Raw genomic sequence first — 11,340 nt, 5'->3', positions numbered from 1 at the left:
AACTCAAACGGCACTTACGCATCCACACAGGTGAGAAGCCTTACGTCTGTGATATCTGTCAGGCACGCTTTACACAGAGTAACAGTCTGAAGGCACACAAGCTGATTCACTCGGGGAACAAGCCCGTTTTTCAGTGTGAGCTGTGTCCCACCACTTGTGGAAGACGGACAGATCTAAAAATACACATGATGAAACTCCACACCAGCTCCACCCCACTGCAGTGTAAAAAATGTTCTGAGACCTTCCCTGATAGATACTCCTGTAAAATTCACATGAAGAGCCATGAGGGGGAGCGATGTTTTAAGTGTGAGCAGTGTGACTATGCCGCCATGTCCTTACGTCATTTAGAGGCACACATTTTAACACACACAGGTAAGTTCAGATTTAATGATCGTGATGTCATTGCAGATAAAATAATATGTTTAATAGTACAAAGTAGAGTTGCAAATAAAGGTGTAATTTAAAAAAAAAAGTCTGTTCTAATTTTTTCAATATTTTTCAGGAGAGAAACCCTTCGAATGTGATGAGTGTGATGCCACTTTTCGACAGAAACAGCTACTTAAACGCCACAAAGGCCTTTACCACACTGATGAAGCTAGCTTAGGATCACCAACAAAGGAGGGCAGATTGTATGAATATACACTAAAATTAATTCTTTTCTGTAATCTAAGATAAACTAAAACTATTAAAATGCATGTACACTTGTAACAATTTTTATCTATACATGTACATGTATGTTACAGAAATTAATTTTAAGAAAAGAGAATATTTTTAAACAATGATAATGACAAATTGTTAAAGCAAATTTTATTCTTTCAGGATTATTGCAAAAGGAAATACTGATGAGAATAGGTAATTTTTTTCTGTACATTAAAAAATCAGAGATGAACAATGTGAAAACTTAAAGAATTTAATTCAACAGGATTACAGAACATGTACATATAAATGTACTTTATATGTGATTTTATTATTTTTTTTAATAGGCCAAAGTCAGATAGCATGGAATCCTCTTTATCCAGTGATCAACTTATCCATGGAAGTCTGCTCACAGATCTGAAGGCTGGTCGCCTAGGGAACATGCCCAAAGTTGTGATCGTACATCCGGATGGCAGCGTGGAGGAGGTGACTACTAAGCTCCACAGTCTGGCTCAGGACAAGTCCATGGAGGAGGTCATGGTGGCCAACAATGATATCATCAAGGATAAAGCAATGGAGGAAGCCATGATGCATATTGTAGGCGATGAGACTCAGGTATATACTGATTTCTCTGTATACTTTGCTACCTCAATGTTTTTGTGGTTTCTTTTTTCTCCTAAAGTGATTTTTCTCTTTGTTTAGATCTAGATTCTTTTCTAGCTCACTTGACAAGGTTGACATGAGCTTAAAGCTAAATCCCTGTCATGTGAAATCTTCCTAACATAGTGTAGGTTCAAGTTTGTTCATAGCCCCAAGGGGTACTGTAGGGCTACAATTGAGAATCAACATTTTGCATGAAATATATAGTGTTTTTTTTTTTAATTCGGCTTTTCAAAAACAGTTAAACTATGTTAAGTGATATAAATATGCAAAAATCTCCAAGTAAGAGAAAAATTCAACTTTGTTCAAGTAATGGCCACTAGATGGAAATTAGGACCACGGTAGGGAATCAAAGTTTTACATTGATATTATTTGAAATAAATGTTTATACGCATAACAATGCAAAAATAAAAAGTGATACCTGGGGTACTGTAGATCACTAAATTTTCGCGACACCTTATTTTCGCGAGATAGTCATTGGCTCTTGATTAGCGAGACAAAATTTTCACGAATTGTGGTTATTGCTCTATATAATCTAAGGAATACTATTATACGCGAGAATTAAATTTTCACGAGCACACTGTCTCGCGTAATTACGTGAAAATAAAGTTCTCGCGAATAAAAAGTGATTTACAGTATATAGTATCAAGTCCACGGTACATATCATAGTTTGTAAAATCTTGTAGAATCTTGCAACAGATGGAATACTAAAATTTAACTTTTAATAAAGGAATCGGAAAATTCAAACAGATGGAATACTAAAATTTAATTTTCAATATAGGAATCAGAAAATTCCAAGTCAGCTGTCCCAGATGATTACACTTTTACTGTGGCACAAACAGGGGACCGGGAGCTAGATGGAGCCCCCATTCAAACCTACACCATGATTTCAAATGGATCTCAAATTGTGAGTCTCGGTATCCTTATAATGGGTTTATGTTTAAAAACCTTGTTAGACTAGAATCAAAAATTCTTTTGAAATGAAACATAAAATTAAATCTAGTTTTCAGTTCATTTTATTGACAACACCATCATACATTGGCATATAGTCATGAATACAACAATTAACATACATAAAATAAAATATCAAAGAAAGCATAATTATCAGGTTTGTTGAAGGTTTTCTTTCCTAATATCAAAGCACTTTTTAGCTCACCTGAGCCGAAGGCTCAAGTGAGCTTTTCTGATCAAAATTTGTCCGTTGTCTGTCGTCGTTGTAGTCGTTCTTGTCGGCGTCGTAAACTTTTCACATTTTCATCTTCTCCTCAAGAACCACCAGGCCAATTTCAACCAAACTTGCCACAAACTATCCTTAGGTGAAGGGCATTCAAGTTTGTTCAAATGAAGAGCCATGCCCTCTTCCAAGGGGAGATAATTATGAATTAATGAAAAATTAATGGCATCTTTTAAAAATCTTCTTCTCAAAAACCACTGGGCCTGGAAAGATGAAACTCATGTGGAAGCACCCTCAGGTAGTGTAGATTCAAATTTATTCAAATCATGACCCCTGGGGGTAGGGTGGGGCCACAATGGTCGATCAAAGTTTTACATAGGAATATATAGGGAAAATCTTTAAAAATCTTCTTCTCAAGAACCACTGGGCCAGGAAAGATGAAACTCGTGTGGAAGCATTCTCAGGAAGTGTAGATTCAAGTTTGTTCAAATCATGACCCCGGGGGGTAGGGTGGGGCCACAAAGGCTGATCAAAGTTTAACATAGGAATATATAGGCAAAATAATTTAAAACTCTTCTTCTCAAGAACCAATGTGCCAGGAAAGATGAAACTCGTGAAATCATCCTCAACGTAGTGTAGATTCAAGCTTGATCAAGTCATGACACCCAGGGGTAGGATGTGGTCAAGATTGCAGATCAAAGTTTTACATAGGACTAGATAGGGAAATCTTTAAAAATTGTCTTCTTAAGTACTTCAAAGTCATCATTAGTGATATTTATATGGAATCATTCTCAGGTAGTTTAGATTATAGTTTGTTCATATTATAACCCCCAGGGATAGAGTGGGGTCACAATGGGAGATCCAAGTTTTACACTAAAATACATATTTAAAAAACTTATATAGAAGCATTTTTGGGTAGTGTAGAATTAAGTTTGTTCAAATCCTGAATTAAATTCATTCAAATCATGGCCTTTTGGGGTAGGGAGGGAAACAATGGGGAATTAAATTCAAATTTTTATGAAGTTATATACATATATAGGAAGGCAATGTTTAAAAAAAAATCTTTTTATCAAGAACAGCAAAGTGATATACTGTATTAATATGAAGGCATTCTCAAGTAGCATTAAATTCAAGCCCCCCCCCCCCCCCTTCAGTAAACTTTTCAGTTCTGATCTCATTTGTGCTTTTTCCTAGCTGATTTGCTCAGGTGAGCAATGTGACCCCTGGGCCTCTTGTTCAAAAAGGTACAAACTCTCCTAGCAGTTCTAATACTTGTAGGATTGTAGGATTGATAATGTCAATAATAGGGTTTTTCTTCATGTAACATTGTGCATTAAATATATCGTAATATTGTAATCTACATTGATCATAACTAGGACAATAAAGTACAAAATGGTTTTCATTTTCAATAAAAAATTTACAAAAATGACATACACGTTTTTCTCTAGGAATAGGTTTACTGAATAGTTGTACTGAAATTTGGTTAAATTTATGGGTGTCTAGAAATTACAAAAAAAATGAAATTATGTTGCCAAAAAAGTGATAGAAATGTTTCAGAATGTGTGCATGAAAGCCAGTAAATTCATTTAAAAAATCTTAATTTTGTACTAACTAACAATATTATTTTATATAAAGCTGAGAGATGAAGGTACACAGGCAACCTTGGAGACAGACAGTGAACAAAGTAATGAATCTCAGAACAACATAGCCACTCTCATCAGCAGCCAGACAATTCAGAAGACTGCCGACACAATTCTAGTCAGGAGCAATACAGATAGTATTCCAGCTCTCCAAGGTACACTCTACAGTAGGCTTGTATTTGTTCATTAAGAAAACAGAACAAATTGCAAAAGCCAAATCTAAATTATTTACTTACAAAAAAAAAAACATTTTATTGGTATGTTTTCTTAATTTTTTAAAAAGAGAAAAGACTGGTTTTATTGAACCTGCTCCTATCATGTGCTAGCCTTATTTATAAGTATTATGAATAAACAATAGAACATGAGTCTGTATTACAATTTACTGTTGATTATAATCCAATTCTCTTTATTCATCTGATGCAAACTTACATATATTTATAACACTTGTGAAAAATTTTTTACATTTCATATAAATTTAATTCAACTGATAAAGAGAGGATGATATTCAATGTTTTGTTGAATGGACTTTGTTTCATGGGTGGAAGAAAAAAAATTAGAAGAAAACACAATGAAATTCATGTATATATTAGTATTAAAAAAAAAAAAAGCTACTATGAATCAAAATTTTCTGTTTATAAAATTTTGTTCAATTTTTTCTGCATTAGCTGTCTCCTTATTAAGATTCAAAACAAGATGCACTAGTAAATATAAGTCAAAATGATGTAAAGAATAAAAACTCAAAAAATGAACACAATGTAAAATATCACCTATGAAATTATCAACTGTATTCAGAAGATAAGACCATAGTATTTCGCTGAAGAAGATAAAATGAATTAAATTACCTTACCGTTGAAAATATGATAAATTTTAAATTATATATTTACGTATTATATGTTTAGATGAAGTCGGCATGAAAATCGACTTGCCAACAACCCTAGATGTGAATGGAGAAGCCTTGACCTTCTATACTAGTCCTTCCATCATCACAGCACAGGGGCTGAGTTTAGAAACACTGGACAGGTAAAAGACACTTGTTTTAAAAAATCTTTAAGCGAATAAATCAATTTTATTTTTATCTATATAGCATATATTTGACATTCAGCCTTGTAGATCTACATTGCGTCTTAAAAAATCTTGTCTCATAACTTCCAAAATTTCTTGAAAACAGTAATTTGATTACAGTTTAAGTTAATATTTAGGCCATGTGAGTCAGACAGTTGACCTATTAACAGGGTTCAAAATTAACTTTTGCAAGCACTAGTCCATACGGATTAGTGGCTTCCAGCTTTCACTAGTCCGTAAAGCATTTGACTAGTCCATTTTATGATAATGATAATGTCCTCTTGATAATTAGGGCCCCGCAAGGATTTGCGTGTGCCCTATAGTAATCACTCTGTCTGTCCGTCTGTCTCTCTTCCGTCCACAAATTTTCTGTTTTTTTTCTAATAACTTTTTTTATGGTTGCCCAATCAAGTTCAAATTTGGTATGGTAGTTCAGTAGGCAGAAATACATATTTTGATGCTAAGTTTGGTTCTCAATATCTTCTGGTTTGGAGCTGGGGTGGTGGGGTAGATTCCTTAACTATGCATAAGAATGAATGGGCAACTTTTTTTTATGGTTTCCCAATCAAGTACAAATTTGGTATGGTAGTTAAGTAGGTAGAAATACATATTTTGATGCTAAGTTTGGTTCTCTATGTCCCCTGGTTTGGAGCTGTGGTGGTGGGGTAGATTCCTTAACTTTAGAATGCATTGGCAAAGAGAGATAACTGGTGAAGATGTTCCCATTGTAAAATGAATGCTGGCTATGAGTCCCTTGGGATTAATTAGCTTTCCTCCTGAAGAAAATCCAGAGCATTATCTTTATCTGTCACATTGAGATGAATTACCACCTCTGTCTGTAAATGAAGTTTGTTTTCAAGTTAAGTCAATTTGGAATGCTATGAACACTGTGAAATGTGGATTTAGATATAAATTTTTATAATTTATTTTTGTTTAATAGTTATGATTTCATTGAATTCTAAAAACAAGAAATAGATTAAAGAAGATTTTTTGATTTACTTTTTAGCTCTACTGGTCAGAGACCAGAAGAGCTTATGCGATAGTAATGCGTCCGGCGTCCGTCTGTCTAGCTGTCTGTCTGTCTGTAAACAATTTTTCAAAATGCTACTCCTCCTACAGTTTTGATCTGATTTCAATATAATTTGGCACACAAGTAGACTACACTAAGATACATAATTCTGTGTATCGGTTTTTGATTTCGACCAACGGTGTTGGCATTGTTACTAAAAATAGAAATTTCTGTGAAATTCTTTCTACTCCTCTTAAATTTCCTCTTACAAATTTGATCTGATTTCAATATTACTTGGCACACAAGTAGACTACACTGAGATACATAATTCTGTGTATCGGTTTTTGATTTCGACAAAAGGTGTTGGTGTTGTTACTAAAAATAGAAATTTCTGTAAAATTCTTTCAAAATGCTACTCCAATGCTACTTCAAATTCAGTTTTAATCTGATTATAATATAATGTGGCATGCAAGTAAACTACACTAAGAACATAAAGAGACTTATTCAAGGATCATTATTCTCTCTTTTGCTAGTGTAAAGTTTCAATTCCCAACTGCTTAAGTACTTTCCTCTTCCTTTGCTATAAGTACAAACCAGTAGAGCTTCAGTCTCAACAGAGACTTCTGGTTTCACTTTATGTTAATTAATTTTTTAGGTAGTTGTATAAAAAACCCATTCTATCATTAATACTGAAAAAGTTCTTATTGTAACTTTAAAAGAAAATGATGAGAGAGGTACAATTAATCTTTTGGGATCAATTATCTAGCCTGCTGCAGAAAATTTAGTAGGCTTTTCTTTATCTTTAAGATTAATGAAAACCTTTTTCTGCAACTGCTGTATGTTTGAAGTTAAGGTCGAGCCTTCATGATATTTGCATTCATTGAAGGCTGGCATTCTATATAACACAAGCTTCATAATTGTTTAATACGTTCAATGTTAAGTTGTTCTTTACTGCCTAATGTAATTACAAGGATATTATTTTCAGGTTTTTGAATATTCAGGAATTATCTTGAAATTTTAAGAATACAGTTGCTGTTGCTTATTCTTCGTACATTTTTTAATCATTCCGTAAGCTGCACCCTTTTAATTCTACCCCATGGCGGGGCCCTTGCTGACTGGTCAGTTTTCTAGTTCTACTTTGTAACCCCATTCACCCTTACACGGTCCAACTTTTGTGAAATAGAATTAAATTTTTGAATACAAAAATAAATTCTAATTCATATGTAGCTACAGGAAAAAATTGCAAGGTAACAAACATATAAAAAAAATTTTAATTACATAATTAAAAGAAATACTTAACTTAGTCTTAGGAGTGATTACTAATTTAAGAAAAAAAAAACCCAGAAATGTCAACATGGTCAACAGGTGAGGTCAATAAATGGAGTATCATAAAGTGTCAATAATCAATGAAAACATTGAATAAATGTTTTCATGAATTGATTGCATTACTGGGAGAGAGAGAAAAAATAAAAAAAGGTTGGTTGACATTTTTTGATATTGCTAGTATTAGTCTCACCCCTGACCTAATTATGTCCAAAATATTAAATTGACAATATTATTTGGTAACTTTTATCTGTATTTGATTAAATAATTTTCCAATACTGTTAATTGCATTTGAATCTTTAAAAATCATCTATGATCATTTACCCAAGCATGATCATATTTCAGATTTTAACTAGTCCGTACGGACTAGTGCTTTATGAACTTGACTAGTCTGATACAATTTTTACTAGTCTCGGACTTACGGACATGAGCTAATTTCGAACCCTGTATTAATATCCAGTCTTGTCCATTAATGTCATTGGACTTAAACATTGTCAGCTTCTGGAAATGACAAGCTTTTTAGCTCACCTGAGCTGAAAGCTCAATGAGCTTTTCTGATCGCCCATTGTCCGTCTGTAAACTTTTCACATTTTCAACTTCTTCTCCAGAACCACTGGGCCAATTTTAACCAAACTTGGTACAAAGCATCCTTTGGTGATGGGGGGGGGTCTAAATTGTTGAAATGAAGGCCAAGTCCCTTTCCAAGGGAAGATAATCAAGAAAAGACAAAAATTGGGTAGGGTCATTAAAAAATCTATTCTCAAGAACCATTGGGCCATAAATGCTGAAACTTATGTGGAATCAAATGGGGTAGTGTAGATACTAAATTGTTAAAATCATGACCCCTGGGGGTAGGACAGGGCCACAAAGGGAATCCAGGTTTTGCATTGAAATATATAGGAAAAATCTTAAAGGAGGCTGGGGGGGGGTCAACAAATTAACCACCAGATTTAACTTATTTTTTTAGATACAGTATCTTAAGCTGTCAACTATCATTTGGCAAAGAAAAAAATTCATACATTTTAGTTTAAAAATTTGATCATTTTTGTATATCTTTATATGGAGCTCTTCTTTTAAAGGAGGTCGAAATAGTCTGAAAATGGCTGCAACCCCCCAGCCTCTTTAAAAATCTTCTTCTCAACAACCACTTTACTATAAAAGCTGAAACTTATGTGGAAGCATTCTGGGGTAGTGTATTCTAAATTTTAAAAATCATGCCCCCCCCCCCCCCACTGGGAGTAGGGCAGGGCCACAATAGGGAATTTAAGTTATACATTGAAATATATAGGAAAATTCTTTAAACATTTTCTTCTGGTAAAGAACTGCATCACCAAAGTTGAACTCTTGTTAAACCAAGGTCTGTCTGTCTGTAAACTTTTCAAATATTCGACTTCTTCTTCAATTTCAACCAAACTTGTCACAAAGTATCCTGGGGTAAAGGGGATTCGATTTTGTTCAAATGAAGGGCCACACCCTTCTGTCAAGGGGAGATAATAAGGAATTAGTGAAAAAATAATGGCATCTTTTGAAAATCTTCTTCTTAAGAACCACTGGGCCAGGAAAGATGAAACTTATATGGAAGAATCCTCAGGTACTGTAAATTCAAGTTTGTTCAGGGGATCAAACTTTTAGATAGAAAAATATAGGAAAATATTGTTGTAAATCTTCTTCTCAAGAACAGCAAGACCATGATTGGTTATATTTATATGGAAGCATCCTCCGGTAGTGTAATTCAGGTTTGTTCAAATCATGACCCCCGGGGTAGAACGAGTCCACAATTGGGGATCAAAGTTTTACATAGGAAATATATAGGAAAAATTGTTAAAAATCTTCTTCTGAAGAACAGCAAAGCCATGATTGGTATATAAATGGAAGCATTCTCAGTTGGTTTATAATCAAGTTTGTTCAAATCATGACCCCCAGGGTGGGGTGGGCCCACAAAAGGGGATCTAAGTTTTACACAGGAACACATAAGAAAATTCTTTTTCTTTAGAACAACAAAGCCACGATTGGTCATATTTTAATGGAAGCATCCTCAGGTAGTGTAGATTCAAATTTGTTCAAGTCATGATCCTTGGGGGTAAGGGTTGGGCCCCAATGGGGGTTAAAAAAATTACTTAGAAATATGTGGGAAAAAATCTTTTTCCTCAAGAACAGAAAACCATGATTAGTCATATTGATATGGAGGCATTCTCAGGTAGTGTAGAATCAAATTGGTTCAAATGAGGGTCCCCAGGGGTAGGGCTGCACAACATTGGGGATAAAATTTTAAAAATGAATGCTAGAAAGTAAGAAAAGTCTTCTGCTCAAGAACAGCAAAGCCATTTATTATATCGATATGGAAGCATCATCAGCCATTTATTATATCGATATGGAAGCATCATCAGATAGTTTAATATTCAAATCCCCCTCCCCTTCGTAAACTTTTCAATATTGGACTGACTTTTGCTTTTTTTCCTAGCCATTGTGCTCAGGTGAGCGATATGGCCCATGGGCCTCTTGTTTAATTTATCCTTATAAATTTTATTATAAGTATTTATGACTGTATGTTTCATTCACGTAATTTCTATCTCCACGAATGTAGCAAATTCTAACTCCATGAGTTAATTTCCTGCTGTACAATACTTATGCAACACTTTAGAATGCTTGGTAATGAATGCTTTGTTTGTAATTTTAGTTGTAAAAAGAGAAAAGAACTGGAGGACCTGGGTACAGAAGCCCAGAATAAAAAGATTTGTACAGAAGAAGGGGCAAAGAATTAAAAAACTTTTATGTTGATATGTTATTATATTTGTGATAGTATCATGTTTACTTTGGTGAAAGATATAAGGAATTGGAATGTTTTTGAAAATTGATTATCTTTACAAAATATGCACTAATAAACCGTATGTTATTGAATGTTCATTTGTTTATTTGTAAATAAAGATATACTTGTAAATGTTCAACATAGTTTATTATTAAAAAAAAATATATACTCTACATATGAAGATGCATGTACCCTGTATGATATTAAGTTATACAGATTATAAATTAGCTGGTAGACTGTTGAATGCATTGCTCGATTTAATTTACATTTGTATCTAAAAGTAAGCTGTTCCTGCAAATGTAAAAACCCATTGTTAAGAGCATCATGGCTTACTTTTAGGGATAAAATATTTGTTTCCAAATGATACTTGAAACATACCTGATAATTTTATATTTCACTTGATAAGTACTTAGGTACAACATGAATGGTGTAAGTTAAAGTTTACATCATCCCCAATGCCTGCGAGCTCCAGGCAGTAAAAGGATAAATTTTTCCAAGGGCTAAAGCAAGCCAGCTTTTGTACAAGCTGTAAAGTTGCATCGTAATGTCTATTCTGTGTTTGAACAATAAGAGTCAGTAGAAAATAAACAAATAATACTTGAGGTACTGTGGGCACTAAGCTCACTACATGATACCTCCTGCCTCCCTTATGATTATAATGGCGAAGTCCACGTTTTGCTTTTGGAGACGCTAAAAAAGTGTCAGATCAGAAAGTAAAATAAGAGGTGCACAATGGCATTATGTGATAAAGAATCTGTGAAAGTAACATTAAATTTTATTCAGTAGTATATGAGTTTCGGATAAGAGATGGATACCCTTCAATATAATAGAAGGAATGCATATTCAATGTTCGCTATGGGAAACCCGAAAGAATGGGGGCGTACAAGGTGAAGACAAACCCCCGCTCTGAGAAAAGACATTGCTCAATTTTAAAAGTTCATGAAAGCTATATTTTTCAAAATTGTATGGTTTACTGAGTAAATGATCTTTTACCCATTTAATTCTATATTTCATTAATATTTTAATAATT

At 33.9% G+C, this 11,340-nt stretch overlaps 1 protein-coding gene across 1 annotated transcript; it reads left to right on the top strand.

Moving 5' to 3' along the window:
* The first annotated feature begins 6 nt into the window (after positions 1–6).
* Positions 7–10,449, top strand: LOC134240087 (zinc finger protein 148-like). The gene is made up of 8 exons (XM_062722194.1): positions 7–372; positions 503–629; positions 820–852; positions 984–1,251; positions 2,078–2,203; positions 4,106–4,265; positions 5,010–5,130; positions 10,182–10,449. The coding sequence occupies exons 1-8, from the start codon at positions 186–188 to the stop codon at positions 10,264–10,266; spliced, it is 1,107 nt and encodes a 368-aa protein (XP_062578178.1). The 5' UTR covers positions 7–185; the 3' UTR covers positions 10,267–10,449.
* Positions 10,450–11,340: the final 891 nt, after the last annotated feature.

This window comes from Saccostrea cucullata, unplaced genomic scaffold (assembly GCF_032062105.1).
Source record: "Saccostrea cucullata isolate Sc308-1 unplaced genomic scaffold, CSIRO_AGI_Scuc_v1 ctg18860, whole genome shotgun sequence".
In the NCBI taxonomy this organism is placed as follows: domain Eukaryota; kingdom Metazoa; phylum Mollusca; class Bivalvia; order Ostreida; family Ostreidae; genus Saccostrea; species Saccostrea cuccullata.
This window is presented reverse-complemented; position numbering and strand designations above follow the sequence as displayed.